Source organism: Sardina pilchardus, chromosome 12 (assembly GCF_963854185.1).
Source record: "Sardina pilchardus chromosome 12, fSarPil1.1, whole genome shotgun sequence".
Classification (NCBI taxonomy): domain Eukaryota; kingdom Metazoa; phylum Chordata; class Actinopteri; order Clupeiformes; family Clupeidae; genus Sardina; species Sardina pilchardus.
The window spans coordinates 25,617,334-25,634,636 of NC_085005.1; the positions used below are offsets into that span (position 1 = coordinate 25,617,334).

The following is a 17,303-nucleotide window of genomic DNA, read 5'->3' on the forward strand; positions in this document are numbered from 1 at the left end:
TGTTATTGTAGTTTCAAACAAAGAAACACTGCAAAATGACTCCTCAATGCTACATTAATCTGTTTAGGGGCTTGATCACATTTTTCCACTTGAGTTTCAGTTTCTCATTCCCTCTTTGGTCAGAAATCAAATGTAGGCACTTGAGCAGAAACTAAACAGTGTTTAACTAAAGGGGAGAGCACTGGTCACAGCTCAAATACGCCACATATGGCGCCAGCCTGTGTGTCTGAGTGCGTGTAAATTAATACAGATTAAATTAGGAGATTATCAAATTAACATTTCATTTCAAAACAACCTCACAACACACAATTTTGCCTTAATAAAATCCCATAGTAGCTGAGCACATTATCTTTAAAAACTTGGAGAAGATGGAATGCGTGTGTGGGGAGGGGGGGGGGGGCAGTCAGATTTCTCATGCCAATATATATATTTTGGATGCATAATCCAGGGCCGTGGTGTAAAAGGCCTCCAGAGACATACTGAAGCAGATGCTCTGTTTTTGAGTGCTAATTGGGTTGGCCGAGAGGGGACTACGCGGGATTACGACCTCAGATGGTGTGGGAGTGAGGCGTGCAGATTACGCTCGTCAGCCATTACTCTGGCGAATGGGCCGAGGCGAGTGTTTACTGTGCTCTCAGGCAGACCCAGGGTAAACAAGAGCCAGGCACTTTAGAGAGAGAGGGAGAGAGGGAGGGAGAGAGAGAGAGAGAGGGAGAGAGAGGGAGAGAGAGAGAGAGAGAGAGAGGGAGACAGAGAGAGAGAGAGAGAGAGAGAGAGAGAGAGAGAGGGAGAGAGAGAGACAGAGAGAGAGGGAGAGAGAGAGACAGAGAGAGAGACAGGGCAAGTGAGGTCAGGGCAAGTAAACAACTGTGTAACGATGCATGGCTTCACAGACACATACACACGTACATGCTTTTGCACAGCCGCGCACACACACACACACACACACACACACACACACACACACACACAGACAGACACAGACACACACAGACACACACATCGCTATGCACATTTGTACACAACATCCATCAAAACTACTACCACCATATGTAGTGGCCATCTTCTTAAAGGCTCTGGGCTGCCAAACTATCCCCTGGGAAACAATTTTACTTGACTGTCTTTATTTTTGTTTTTTTAAAAGCCAGTGATATAAAACATGTGAAACCTCTAAAGAGGGTCTGATAACTGAATCACGGGGCTCATCTCAGGACTGATATGGTCCTGGGAAACCATGGGGCTAGGAGGAAAACAATATCCCCTTTGACTCAATGGAAAGAGATTTTATGTCAACAATTAGCAACAATTACAACCTATAAGGACAGAGTATAGTGAGATCTCAGGGACTCCGGCGTCAGAAGAAATATCCAGTGAACAGCCTACGAGTATGGAAGCAGTGGGATTTCCGGTCTGCGATCATCGCATATTTAATTCAGACAGCATTCTATTCCCTCGTGTAGATCAAACCAGTGAATGCCTGCTTTGGAGGTATAGCTCATGTTCGGTACAACGTTTTTCAATGTTAATCAGACACTGTGGAATGTTGTAAGTGAGAGAATAGAGTGCGCCTGATCGCAGCGTGTGTGGCGGGCCGTTGTATTAACGTTACATGACAGGATTAAATATGCCCAAAGAATGTCGCACGGTGGCCAACGGCCAAGAGACGGGAAAAAAGAGAATAGCTCAAAGCTCACATTCTAGAGGTGTCATCTTCCATATCCTATCCTTCCTCCCTCAGCCCGTGGACGATCTGGAGGGATGACATAGACATTCCTACGGTGTGGTTCTTGGCTAATGCTGAACGTCATGGTATGTTTGAATGTTTGGGATGGAAGGGGGGGTGTTGAGGGGAGTGCTACAGGTCAGAAATTATATTATGAGATTAACTTCAAACATCCAAGAAGCTCAGAGAATATTCCATTAATCCTAGACTGGAGTTATGGAAGGGGGTATGTAGGGGGGGGGGGGGGTGGCCTTCAGGTTGCCGGGGTTCAGGGGATGGGGGGGTGGAGGGGTGGAGGGGGGGGCACATGAGGCGGAATGTCTAGCATTCCGAGGAGATTGCATCAAACTCTCGTACTGTAGCCTTTTAATTCTTGGAATTCCTGGCACATGAGGCGGAGGAGCCGGACTGAAGCACTGCAGTCTGCTGCCTCGGAGAGAGAGACCCCCAGACTTCCTGCCTTTCCCAACCCTTCCCCTCCTGCCCTCCCTGGGCTCTGCCCTGCTGCCCTGTTGCCCTGCTGCCCTGTTGCCCTGCTGCCCTTCCCCTTCCCCTCCCCAGGCCTCCACCAGCCCAGACCCTCCAGCTGATCCTGCCCCTGATAAGGGCTTTCACAAAGTCCCACTGATTTTTACTAGCTGATCAGCTTCTCATAATACTGTAGCTGTCAACTAGTCATCATGTGTCGGTACAGTGCGGGTGCTAACACTGCCGCTAGCATTAGCAGTCAGAAGGGGGGGTTGTTTAATCTTTAGATGGTTATCCGTAGCAGACGTGTTTTTATTGTGCTTTAATACAGCTGAATAGTTCTCATTTTCATGAAATACTTCCAAACATGGGAATGTCTAGCCCGTTTAGTCTTTAGCCATTTTGTTCATGACTAGTGGCACCACTGCAAACAGCGCCGGATGGTGATGAAACCCCTGCCTAGACTGCCCTTCCAGTCACCCTCAGACCCCTCTACAGTGTTGCCGCCACCCCAAACCTTCTGTGCCAAGACTTCTCTGCTATTTTGCCATTACAAATGCATGTCATTCATGCATGTAGTATGTTGTAAGAGTGTGATGCAGTGACTGCAGCCCAAGACAAATGTCCCCCTTGGGGGACATTAAAGTATATCTTATCTTATCGTATCTATCTTATCTTATCTTAATTGATCACTTCTCAGGGCTGAAAGATGCCTGATCTATTAGCGGGGGCAAATCCTAAATCACACCTGGTATTAGGCTCGAGGCTCAAACCACACAGCTCCACCTAAGGGCACAAGTCAAGGTCATCTTCAAGTCAAGGTTCTATTCTGAGTCAACACTTACACCTGTAAAATCTAATAACATCCACTAATATCCACTAACCCAGAATAGGCAAAATATCCATGACTTCCCTGAGCTCCCAGATTCTTCATATCCACGTCTTCGCATTCACAAAAAAAACTGTAGATGTAGACTGCAGACATAGTTCATACCAGTACACTCATCTACAGCCTATATAGCATCCCAGCTGGCAAAGGCAGTATGAAGGGAGAAGGCACACTTAAATTCAGCTGGCCATTTAAAGAATGTTTTATGGACAGCACAAAAATATATTTCATACATGCCTCTGATGCCGAGGTCCATTTACCTTACATTAACATGTTATTATGAGAAATGGGGCTGCTCGTTTTAGAAGCACAATAAATCACCAAGGGATTCTTTTTGCGATCGTATCTTCCTGTGATTGATGGTTTTAATAACCGTGCAGGCGTCGAACAAAACAAAAACCACAAAGCTGCCCTGTCCTTTCACTATGCAAAAGCACAACTCTAAATCTTTACTAATATGGTAGAACCAGAGAATGAAAGAGAGAGCAAGAGAGAGAGAGAGAGAGAGAGGGAGAGAAAGAGAGAGAGGGAGGGAGGGAGAGAGAGAGAAAGAAAGTGTCAGAGTTACACAAACAGAGGGAGAATGGAATGCGAGTCTATTCGTGTACTTGACCAAGTAAATCTGATTTATTCACTACTTTTATAAACTAACGCGCAGAAGGGTTTTATATAGAGGCTGCCAGGCAGCCTGGCTGAACTGGGAGTTCTGTCCAGATTAACTCTGCCCACTAACAGATTTAGGCACGCTGCTTTAAGGCCGAGATGATCACAGGCTATAAACCCAACCACAAATATATCACAACTGAGGACAGGGCCAGTTTAGCATCCACTTCCAAGGTGACATGAGTGTTATGTTGGCCTGTCTTCACCCGGACAGTAGTGGCTTATACGGGACAAGGACATGGAGGAGAGTGTGGACTTGGCTGGAACACTCGCGCACTTCTCGTGAAATGTGCTTGGACGCTGACCTTCACCTTGTACACAGTGATGAGGTGCAACGCGTGTATCGCCAGATGAATGGGTATCTGTCTGTGCATGTGTGTGTGAGTGTGTGTGTGTGCGCGTGTGTGTGTGTGTGTGTGTGTGTGTGTGTGTGTGTGTGTGTGCGCGCGCGCGCGCGTGTGTGTGTTAGGAAAAGGGCAAAGGGATTCATTCTTTGCATGCAATGTTGACACTTTAGGAATAATGAATTAATTCATCCCATTCTTCAATAGATATACACACACCTGCACTTGACATGACTCATGATAATCCATTAGAACTGCTAACTGATATTATGATACTATTGTCATAATAGAGCATTGCCCATGTTACGCAATGCAATTTAAAGTTAATCACACGCGAAAACCTCGTTTATCTCTTCAGATCTGACACGATCGTTTGTCAAGGGTAGAAAAAGGCCTTCTTTAGGCTGAAAAACAAACAATGGAGATGACGGATATGATTTGTGTGTTTGTTATGGCCAGTTCTGTGTCCCTGTCCTTCTGAGTGTGTTGGTGTATTTGTCTCTCTACAAGCGTTTGCGTGTGAATGGGATGAGAAGCACTCGTGATGCTGCACAAATGAAATTAAAACCTTTGATTCACGGCCATATGCCCTTTCCAGCCACCGGTACACCTCGAGTCCATCTGGTGTACTTGCTTGCTGGTATAACTGCAAATCAACCTGTGCAGTAATACAATCTTCCACCCCCCTCAGCCTTACACAACAGAAGGCAACCTTCAGGCCACATGTTAAGTCAAACACTCAGAGAACAAGGTCTTGCATAGAATTCTCAACATCAAGTAGGTTTGTCACAGGGATTACCGAGGCTTTTTCCCACATTTATAAAATGCAACTATGGAACGTGACACTAAAAAGTGCATTCTAAATATGGCTTTTAAAAATGTCTCCCGCTAATATAACAACAATAAACAATAAAACTTTTCCCCATTGAACAGCACTTTATCCTTACAAAACACCCACAACACTCCCAAAGTCCCCATGTGATGAACCTTTCTGACGGCAGTCCATCTCTGCAGGTGCCATTTCCAAAGATGCATCAGATAGAGATTTTTAGTCATAGAAAATGACTTTGGGGGAAGGATCAAGTATTTGGACCCTGTTCCACCTCAGAACCTGAACTCTTTACACTAAGTCACCCAAATTAGCTCATCTCACCAACACGGAACAAAAGATATGGAGATACTGTATGTGTGTATTCTCGAGCCATTACTCTGACAGTGTCTTTGGGTGAATAACACAAATCTTCACCGTGCTGATTGATAGCATAAGAGGGGGGAGTGTTCAGTCAAGACATCAGACGTCCACACTCTGCCATTAAACCTCCATCCAGGCAGACATCAAAGCTGGCACTAAACGCTTCTGGGAGCAGCGGAGACACTTAAATCATTTTCATGCTCCCATAAAGCATTGCAAGAGGCAAGCAAGGCTATTGGACGCAGACTGGGAGCCGGGTGGCAGCCAAGGGGCACAAGCTGTGGCCTGCACTGGCTAATGTAATCAAACCCATTAGAAAGGAAAAACACATCACCTGTGGTACGGCTAAATTCAGTTGCTAAAGCCATTAAGGATAATCGGCTGTTTTGGTAACAGTAGCGCGCACACACACTCACTCTCTCTCTCTCACACACACACACACACACAAACACACACACACAGGACACTGGAGGATGCAATTGGCCTCTGGGTGGACCTGTGTGCAGGGTGAACTGGCAGCACAGTTAGACCTTGCCAGAGCCGCGTTGGAAAAACAAACATGGCACGCTAGCATCTGCCATTTTATCTCCTTTTCACACAAACTCAAGTCCTGCAAAGCAGAGAGAGGTCTGGGGACATCCCTGCTGCTAGCTGCACCTAGCCACAAATCGCCAACACCAATACTGGTGATATCAGCCAGCAGAAATGGCATGAAATTAAATCAGACATGAAATGAATGGAAATAAAAAAATATCTAAATCTGCCCTAGCCATAGACAAAAATGGTGATTCTATTATTTTATTTTCTCAATTCCTGTTACACTCTTTGGGAGTGTAATTAAAACAGCAAATTCGATTGAAAATCTGGACGACTCTATAAAAAGCGGCCCCGGGTCCCGGGGGCAAGCGAAGGAGGGATGCTGAGAAGACAGCAGTCTTGTTACGTAAGAGGAGCGCACACCTCCCCTGCTGACCAGTGGCTACTTGGGGCCCTGGAGCATGTGACATCACCTAAGCCACTTAACGAGGGAAAGCTAACGACCGCTTGAGTGGACGAGCACTTCCAAAGACAAGAAAAAAAAGAAAGAACCCCCCCCCCCCCCACACACACACACACACAAATGCCCATGCAGCAAAAACATTCAATGGTAAGAGGTCTGTGGCATGTGCCTCAGAGGCAAGAAGCGACACACTTTGTTTTTGATGATTCCATACAGCCAAGGCCAGTGTCAACACTGGAGGTGGCCTTTTCAGGGGGGAAATTGTCATGAATGCCTGATGTCAGACCTACTTAGTGTTGCAGATGGGTGCCGCCAGCTTGCCTGAGGAGCACCATTGTTGCTCACCAAAACAGGGGTCGCATTGTGCCTCAAAAAAGACCCTACATTCTCCAATGAAATGCAAACCATTGCACAATGACTGTAATGGAGAATAACTACAGATCTGGTCTTGAACCATAATAACAAAAGTAGAAAGAAAGCCATAAATACATCTCTAAATCAAATACCTAGAATTCTCCATCTCTCCCATTTCTGAGGCAAAACAATTGCGTTCTTCTCAGATGAAGCTTAACAACACGGACGCAGGTCCTCAAAATGAAAACAACGCCAAGACAACAACAACAGAGGAGAAGTGAAAGCATTCATCGAAAGGTGCGACCTTTGAAAAGACACAGTCAAAACACCCCATCTTCACACAATCGAGGCTGCGGAATAATAATCAAAGCCATGTCCGAGTGCAGCCACAGCCTGACCTTACAATTAGAAGATTACACAGCACGCATTGTTCGTACCTTCATGCGCCTTTGTTTCGCTCTGGATGGAGAGTTCTGCTGTATACAAACACACACAAACACACACACGCTCAGGTATGCCAGAAAATCCTGGTGGTTTTGGAGGTTTTCGGGGTTTTGTTGCTGGAGAAGGTAAAAGGTGACTCTCAGCCCTTTGAGTTTCTCGCAGTCCAGACGCCCACACACACGGACTGCGAGGCGCTTCCACCTGTAGCGCTTCGCTCTGAAACGCCTCCCCACAGACACACACACACAAACACACACACACAAACACACACACACGCAGCCACCACCCAACCCCCACCCTTGGCAGTAACTTGGCGGAGAACTTCTATCCAATTAGTGGCAGCTCTCTCTTGCTGACACACACACGCACCACTCTCTCTCACACACACACACACACACATACACACACACACATGCATCTACAGTACACACAGAGATGGTTGTCACTAACACAAACAAAGTTTGGAACACACACACACACACACACACACACACACACACACACACACACACACACACATGCATCTACAGTACACACAGAGATGGTTGTCACTAACACAAACAAAGTTTGGAACACACACACACACACACACACACACACACACACACACACACACACACACACACACACACACACAGAAGACACTGAATCTGGCAACGAGGGCTCATTATGAATGACTCCCATGAATGGCTTTCTAGAACAGCAAATTATTCTGTTCAAAAGCAAAATGGACTCTCGCTGAACTTTTTTTTTATGACAGTCACAAATTTGCCCGCTGACTCGCTGAGGCATCCGCCAATTTGCTCCTAAACACGAGCCGGAAGGTCATAACAATGCTCGGGCCTCCGGCTCTCGTCATCTCAACATGGGTAGCCCTTAGAGCCGCGTGTGATTTGATGGGAGGGAGGTTAATGCAAATCAAATCTGCGGGTGGAGGATGCCTGGTGGCAGCGCGGGTGAAGCCAATGGAGCTCCACCATAGAGGCACCGTGAAACAACACAGAAACCGCTCACTTTACGCTGACCTCCAGGGCAACCCCGAGACTCGCGGCTCCCGCCGCCCAGACCAAACATTAGGAGCGAGTCAAAGAAAACAATGGGCACCGCACAGTCATGTGTGATTACGCTCTTGGGAGGAGGCTGTTCTGAATCTAAACTCACCACAGAGGATCTCTCTCTCTCTCTCTCTCTCTCTCTCTCTCTCTCTCTCTCTCTCTCTCTCTCTCTCTCGGTCTCTCTCTCTCTCTCTCTGTGTCTCTCTCTCTCTCTCTCTCTCTCTCTCTCTCTCTCTCTCTCTCTGAGATGGGCCTTGTGGGAGGAGGGGGAGGAGGAGGGATAAGGGGTGGTTATTACACACTATTATTCATCCACACTCAGGACCACCCGTGCCATACAGTTGGGCAACGAATGCGTGGGAAACCCGAGTTATGAGCTCGGCTGAATCGGACTTGAGAGATGTAACCAAGCAGCGTGAATGACTCAGACCGCAACAGGCATCTGCTCCCAGAAAGCTCCATTTAAAGGCCCAGCCACAACCAAGCTATTTGGATCAATATTTGGCCAAAATACTTGGGAGATCTACAGAGGTACAGTAGATTATCACACCGTCCACTCCGTTAACGGGCACACACGCTAATTGGAATAACGTTTATTCCGATCCCTAATCGGAAGGATCTATAAAAACAGGATGAGCAACATGTACTGGAGCCATCTGAGCGATCTACTGGAACAGCCTGAGAGATCTGCTGAGGGAGGGAGGGAAGGAGAGAGGGAGGGAGGGAGGGAGAGAAGGAGAGAGGGAGGGAGAGAGAGAGAGGGAGGGACAGCATTCATTCACCTCTATGCAGTGCTCCTAATCTGGCTTAATCCATTTACCTACTTTAGCAACATCCACATGGCCGAGTGTGCTCTCTCTCTCTCTCCCTCTCTCTCTCTCTCTCTCTCTTCTGCCCCTCTCTCCTTAACCGCCTCCTCTCCTTCTCTCTCTCCCCCCTCTCTTTTCTCCCACCTCTCCCTCATCCCTCTCTTATCCCCCCGATCCCCACCTCTCTATCTCCCTCCCTCTCTCCCCTGTCTTCACCTCTCACACCTCTCCGTGCCCTCGCTCTGTCCTTCCTCTCGTCGCTTGGCGCTCCTTCTCAGCGCGTGGGCACGGCGCCACGGAACATTCCCATTCCGTCCACCACCACGGGTGGCGTGCATTAGCGAGGCCGCTCCGCTCCGTCGGCGCTCCGCGCTCGCAGATAAAACGTCCCATTCATTAGGAAAAGGGTTCAGCCTGCGTCACTCGCCACTTATCTAGTCATGGCCCTCAAAGGGCTCCGTTTACGCTGACTGAGATCTAAGCGTAGGATGTGACTCACTGGTTTGTAATGGCTAGCGCTCCGTTACGGCGGCTGGAGCGTGGTGGTGAAACATATGGGAAAACTAGACACAGAGACACGCGGAATACAAGGGGTTAATTCATTGGGAACTCAATCGGATTCTGACCACAATCTGTTTTTGAGAGACATGTTCTCGTTTGCTCTCTCTCTCTCTTGAGCAGATCTCTGACCCCACAGCATCTGGTCTTTCTGCAGCGACGCAGCCCCAGTGCCACAATGCATTTAATTAGCCCTATTCAATTTAATATAATCTAATTTGGATGGAACTTAAGATGGATAAGTGGCAATCTAATGTGTTGGGGTCCCCCCCCCCCTTCCCAAAAGGGATCATGAAGTGGTCTTGGTTTAGTACATGGGGCTGAGTAATACTGATCCACAAAGAGGAAGGCAGTGGTGAAGATCAGCGGATAACATTTATTGGAAAGAGTAGAAAACTTCTGGAGTATCAGAGAGCGCTCCACTTGGCATTAGTTTGAAGTCTGCGGAGGATCTGTCCTGATGGACGCACTGCGCTTGGTCATATGTGAACAGATTTGGGCTTGAGGTCAAACTGAGGTCTACCTCTCCTACAAAGTGCTCAAGCAAACTGTGAGAATGTTCAAGAACATGATTCACTGATCACACACCACCATGACAAACGCTCACTTGAGCAAAGTAAAACAAACTTCCCAGAGAACATTACACCGAGGTAGTCACTTTTTCATCAGTCAACAAAAGCCAGAAGTCGCAATGTCCTGACGTACGGTATTAGAAGGTGCCACTGCTGTGATGTCAGCATTCGGGGGTAAGTGGGTAAAGAGGTATGCCTTCTGGACTGTGCCTAAAACTAACAAACGCACAGACTTGAGCGGAATAACAGACCCAGTCTCCACAGAAAGCCCGGGGGGGTGGGGGGGTGGGGGAGCCGGGCCCGGCCAGCCGGCGCTCGTAGAAGTGCTTTTCCACTTGCAGAGAAACACACAGAGAGAGAGAGACAGTGTGCCGCGCGGCTGACGCTGTGGGATGATTCCGCTCGAGATGTGCGCTTGTGCGTTTGGCAGCCAGGGGCCAAAACACCTCCAGTCATAAAGCCTATCTTCATGTTAGCCGAGAGATAAACAGCGCCTGCTATAGATATAAAGGCTAATGCTGATGAATATCAAGGGAACAGATGGCTGGACACGATTCTGCTGATGAGGAAAAACGAAGTTTGTAGCTTGGACATTTTCCTCTGTCGCAAAAAACACTACAGTATGTCAGTCTCGTCCACGACAGAACCAGGGAAAATGACTGTTGCATTCGGCTTGAAGCAAGATGAGGTTCACCTCAGGTCAAATTGTTTCGTAACTTGGTTTACCTAGATATGAAATACCGACGTTCTAAATAAATACAAATTCCGGGTATAAACAAAATTTCAATGTAATACCACCATCAAAACATGCTTATTGACATGATCTGGATGACGGGCAGTATGTTGGTGAGCCTTTTGATTTGGTTTATTTGGTCAGCCGTCAAAGCTGAAGAGCAACATACCTAGAGTGGATGACTCGGGTAATCAGCCCTCGGGCATGCAAATAGCGCGGCTGAGTTTTTTTCCCCCACCACCCAAACGTAGAGAGCTCATTTCATGGAATGCGGAGACGTGAGCCTTGCACAATCTTTTGTAAAAACTCACTCCTCTTCCTGACGTTGCCTCACACAAAAAGCAGACCCAGGGGTAAATTCCCTACGCCTGCAAGAATCTGGGGGTTTCTGTGAAGCGAGCTGCAATTCTTCAAGAATTTGTTTGTTCTTCATGAACTAAGCTCAATAATTCTCATCATGTTTCCCATTCAGGTCCCTGCTTATGAGGTATGTCAACACGGCTGCGATGGAATTCTCAACCATTCCTCATCAATCATGTAGTTATTTGTGTCTGTAATGACCTCTGCGCAAGTTAGGGGTCATTATCATCATCAGCCAACGATGTTGCATTGAGAACACTGTTGTGATGTCCTGCAGAGATGTCTTCTGCTCAATATGAACTGCATAGCAAACCTGGCAGGTCATTAGAACTCCCTTCCCTTCGTCCACTCCCCCTCCTGAACAGGTCAGAGAAGACACCAGCAAAGGAGATGAGATAAGACTGAGGGCACACAAATACTCTGAGGGAGACTCTTAGAAAAAAAAAACAACAACAACCTGGGGTTAAGTAAAGTCTGCTGATTCGCCCACAACAATCGGTGATGGGCAGAGCTCTTCCGGAAAAAAAAAATGTTTGCTTGATTCTCCCAACCATGTCTGAGCCAAACCTTCCAGTCATTTCTGGTTGCTCATAATCGACTTCCTCTTTCAAACGGGCACTTACCTCTCCTTGACATCCCAGTGGTCATATCACAGGTCACGACCTCCAGAGACTAACCCAGTCAATTCCACCTAAACCCATCATCTAATCTCTCGTGATTATTGAGCATGAGAAATGAAACAGACATCATATCAGGAACAGCCAAAGTAAAGGGGTTGGAAGGAAGGAGAAAATCTATTGGAATGAAACTGCATTTTTTTCACGACTGTCTCTGATCCGAGGCATTCAAGCATCTGGATAGGGTTGTATGGCCAGACATGACAGGCTACTGGCACAATACGTTGGAATACATTTCTGGAATATATTTTGCAAATGACTCTGGCCCTAGTTTCTTCAAACTGGATCCAACAGGCAGCTTTGTTCAATGACAACCCCCTTGGCCGCATTCAGAAGCAAAAGCTTTTGCTTAGAATAAAACACTGTTGTGCCAAAGGGGGGTTGCTATGCTCTGCATGCGGTTATAGTCCCAGCAGGCCTTTCTGGGATGCCCCCATTTCCCCACGCAGTTAAGCATGAGGAGAGTGATTTCCCAGGACTAAAGGTAGGCAACTGTTGGAGCGGTTGGGGAGTTATGTTGTCTGGGCTCTTTTCTATTTGATACTGAGCAATACAGTACAAATGTACCCAGGTGTACTGTACATTTGCACCTACAGAACTTGAAAATCATTCATCACACAGCTCGACGTGATCAACAAATCAGGACACTGGGAACTGGTCATGCGATTGTCCGGAAATAATTCAACAAAGTCGCTCCTGTGCATCATCGGCTTGAGGAAGCTGGTCCACATCAGGCCTTTTGCATGGAGGTGAAAGACTCATGCAAAGAGCCCACAGACATCTGAGTGAGGTCCAGGATTTCACCTTTGGTTGGTTAGTTTTGTTGCTGTAGGCTCTGAAACTAAAAGGTGACACTGATAGCAGTATTTGACCAGGGTGATAAAACTCAAGGATGAACATATCTGTAAACAAATTATGTACTGCGTATACAAATTCTACTCAAACTTTTCTAAGCATGAAGTTTCCACCTGCGCCATGGCAACGCTGATAGTAAACAGTGCAAACTGTGAATGCACCAGTTAGTTACTTCGCAAGTCCGGTGGTTATTTAGCTTAGTGGGTTGCATTTCGATTTCTGTTTGTATTGGATTTCCAACGGTTTCTTCCTAAACTGGGTGATTCTATAAAAGAAGATATGTGATACAGGCTTGCACTTTCAAAACAAGCATACACTGGCGCACACTCTCTCTCTCTTTCTCTTTCACACACACACACACACACACACACACACAAACACACACAGCACCAGCCAGCCACATCTGTTACAACAGGCCCTGCCAGTTTTTACAGAACTCCGAGGCAAGAGAAGCCCAGAGTCTAAGCTCCAGCAATAACGACTTCTAAAACTAGACCCAGTGAAATGGCCATGGTGGTGGTTCAGTGGAGGACTTGGGAGGAAAAAAACAAAAAAAAGTGAATTCTTTCGCGCGCATAAGTGTAAATTCATTTTTAAAACACTGAATTGTGGCGCGAGGGTTTTCTTTTATAGAACGCAGCCTGCTCTGGGGGCTAGACAGAGGCTCGTTGTGCGGCCGGCAGGATATGAAAAGGGATTTATGTGACGTACGGCCGCGCAGGCCGGCCTCTCCGCCGGGGAGAGAGAACAGAGTGGGGAAAAGACAGAAGAATGGCACTACAGAGAGACAGAGACAGAAAGAGAAAGTGAGAGAGGGAGAGAGGGATGGAGGGAAAACAAGAGACAGACAGACAGACATGACAGGACGGCCAACAAGCGAGGCGTTGTGGCACTTTTCCTGTCTCTCTCCCTCTCTCCCTCTCTCCCTCTCTCCCTCTCTCCCTCTCTCCCTCTCTCCCTCTCTGCGTAGGCCGTTAACCTTCCTCGGGCTCGCGCGAACCTGCCACTGGGCAAAGCGACACACCACAGAAATCTTCCATTCCGTAACACACGGCATGACGTTAGCTCAGGGGGCTTTTTGTAGCTAATACAAATACAAGCAAAGGTCTGAACTCCAGTCCACACTCTGCTTCACCCACCAAACTGCTTCCTTTACAGGCAACTCCCACCCTGAGGCATGCTGTCGCCATAACAACTACCCTCATCCCTGTCAGTTTCCCCGTCATCCCTCTCTTTCCATCCTTCTCCCTCCCTTCTCCCTCCCTCTCTCCCTCCCTCCCTCTCTTCCTCCCTCCCTCTCTTCCTCCCTCCATCATCTTCATGAGGGACAAAGAGCCAAAGAAAAAAAGCAACTCAAAATGTCTCTTTTGAAAGTCTCACGATCATGGGTTTTGAAATCCTCTACTGGACATCTACTGTTCTTGCTCATTATGGGATGTGTAATCATAGCAACAATAGTCTTCGTGCCCTTTTTTGAAGCAAAAGTGCAGCTTTCATGTTTGTGCTTCATTGTGTTCAAGGTCTAAGGTGTGAAAGCACATACCCCAAATAGCAGTCATACCAGTACAAGTGGACTGGAAGAGTACTCTCGTCTCGTCCACACACACACACACACACACACACACACACACACACACACACACACACACACACACACACACACACACACACACACACACACACACACACACACACACACACACACACACACACACACACACACACACACACACACACACACACACACACACACACACACACACACACACACACACACACACACACACACACACACACACACACACACACACACACACACACGCACAAAGAGAGTCTCTCTTTCTCTCTTCTCCTCCGCGTTCTGCTTACTTGGGACACATTCCAGCCTCTCTACTGACGTGTCTGTTGGGGTCAGGCCTCTGACACTCGGCCTCTTGGCTTCGGAGGGCCGGCAGCAGGACAAACCAAACAAGGCCTCTCGGTCAGCCCTCCGAGCAGGGCCCCGTGCTCAAGACAAACTGTGGAAAACATCAGCTGTGTGCAAGGCCTTTACAACATGACAACACCCTTTAAAGGTCTTTGGGGGGGGGGGGGGAGCTAACAGTGTCTCCTCTATCCTTACCGAGGGGCAACAAGTTGAGGAATGGAGAGTGCATTAACAGATTATGATGATTGCGGAGACACGTCTGTTTCTCAACTTCATTTTTTGTTCCGCACCGGGTAAAATACGATGAGCTTGAGAGCGCAAATCAACTGGAGGCGACGTGAGGCATTCTTAAGGTCGTCGAACCAGCTGAAGAAGATGGACGTTAACGGTCGACAAAGGAGTACGGAGTGACCTGGGGACTGTTCGAGATGTGGAACAGGGAGGGGCGTACAAGCCCAAACAACGCAGCGTGGGCCCGAATGTCCCCCTTGCGAGTCCTCAAAAGACACGTGAGCACCAAAGCCAGAGGCATCTAATCGACTACCCAAGAGACGGATCGAGGATTTGCTCCGTCTTAGAGGACAAAATGCACTTGTTATGGAAGAGAGAGAGAGAGAGAGAGGAAAAGAGAGATGCACATTTAAGGCACTCGGCGATTTGCCTCGTTGGCAGAACTACGGCCGGCCTCTGCCTCCGCCTTTGTCCGAGCCAGTGACCCGAGCCTTAACTGTGCAGAGCCGCAGCCTTGCGCCTCTGTGCAGACCTCTAAGCTTGCCCTGAGGGCTTCTCAACAGGCCGTCATTCTACTGCACAGAGGAAGAGAAAGCGAGAGAGCAGAGAAAGGGAAAGAGAGGGAGGGCGGGACAGAGAGAGAGAGAGAGAGAGAGAGAAAGAGAGAGAGAGAGAGAATGACCAAGAAAGCAGTAAATCCCTAGTCACTTTGCATTCTTGTGGCCAGGCACCACAAGAATCAGACTTTCAGCGCTGTGCCTTCAGCTTGGTTTGCCCTTTTTTACTTTCTTTCTGTCTCTTTCTCCTCCCTCTCTCCATTCCTCTCTCTTTCTCCACACAAACACACACACACACAAACTCACATACATACACACAACCAAAACAGCCTAAGCATGCATACTTATTTTCCACACCCTCTCCGGACCCAGGTGGCCTGCATCAGCTCCAAGGCTTCTGGTCTGACAGGCCCTAACTGCTTCTGCGCGCGTCTCCTAAAGACGGCGGGCGCTCGCTCACTCGCTCGCTGCCCAGGAACTGGACCATGACTGGCAGGATGCTGCAGTGGCTTTCTGCTCTGTAAACACACCAGGTAGGTGGCGGCTTGTCTCCGCTCCACCAGCAGCCCCTCCCGGCCGCAGCCTCCCCCACCCCCACCCCCACAATCCCGTGAATATAGACCCCTTGTTTACTGAACCAACAGAAAGATTAGGAGAGGAGATAAAGGCTCAGAGGCCACACGTATCCATTCATTTGTCAACTGATCTACCGTGACCAATACCTTGTTGACTTTAATAGAAGGCCCTGTTGAAGTAACATTAAGAGAAATCATATATGGGATGATCTACTGCTCAGCAATGTAGGTGGGGGGGGGGGGGGGGGGCAGTGTGACGTTAAAACTTTTGAGTGTGCCATGGTGAAACTCAAGACACACTTAAGCGATCAGTCTAGGATATGTCTCTAGTGCAACAATAAGTTATAAAAGTGATCTATGAATGCTGTTGACGCACGCGTCCACCGTATGTTGGAGAGCTCTGCTAAACTCACAAACCGTATATGACCCCCCTCTCAGCAGATAGCGGCTGCTCCAATCTTGAAAGCAAATAAAGCAACCGTAATTGAGCGTTTATTATAGTTTACAGTATGTGTGGTGGAAAACCCACAAGAAGAAAACTGTGGGTCCGACTCCGGGACTACACACAAGTGGAGAGACAATGTGGGAGGTGGGTGGGTGAGGAGAGGTAAGCAGAGGGACAGAGACAGACTGAAGGGAGGGAACTAGAGAGGGAGAGAGAGAGAGTCTGCTATGGGTTGGGAGGGAGGTGAAGAAAGAGTGAGAGAGAAAGAAAGGCAGAGAGAATGAGAAAGAGAAAAAAGCATGAGAGAGAGAGAGTGGTGTGATTTGAGAGGGAAGTATTAGCAAGCAAGTGAGAGAGAGAGAGAAAGAAAGAAAGAAAGAAAGAAAAAGAAAGAAAGAAAGAGAGAGAGAGAGAGAGAGAGAGAGAGACAGAGACAGAGAGACAGATGAATATGAGAGAGATGAAGCTCACCTTCGCCCATCGGGACGTCATGAGTGGCGCAGTGGGATCCCTCGGGCATGGCACTCTGTCCTCAGGAGCTACGGGGGAGAAGAGAGAAGAAGAGAGGGGGGTGAGCACCAGGAGAAGGGCCATCATGACCACCAACACAAAGCCACACTCATCACCACACACCGCAGTCCGTCATTTGGCTTTACAAACACTTGCGTGAGTAGTTTAATAGCCAATCAAATCCCAGCCTTGCCTTCCGTGCGCACCATGTTGATTGCTTTTCGTAATCAACTTGTTATTGATTTTCAAAAACACAGGGTGATGGGGTGGGGTGTTTATATGACTGGAGAGATAGAATTGTTCAGTCCATAGCTCTGGGCATTAAACGAGCACAGTGAGATGGTTGGCTAAGATTGTTTATG

General features: G+C 47.8%; 1 protein-coding gene across 1 annotated transcript in view; it reads right to left on the reverse strand.

Moving 5' to 3' along the window:
- Positions 1-17,303, reverse strand: part of LOC134098455 (pleckstrin homology domain-containing family G member 3) — a 75,129-nt gene that overhangs the window by 45,419 nt on the left and 12,407 nt on the right. The window contains exon 2 of the mRNA XM_062551506.1: positions 16,903-16,970. Coding sequence (XP_062407490.1) covers positions 16,903-16,951 — 49 coding nt within the window. The 5' untranslated portion in view covers positions 16,952-16,970. The remainder of the gene's footprint in view (positions 1-16,902; positions 16,971-17,303) is intronic.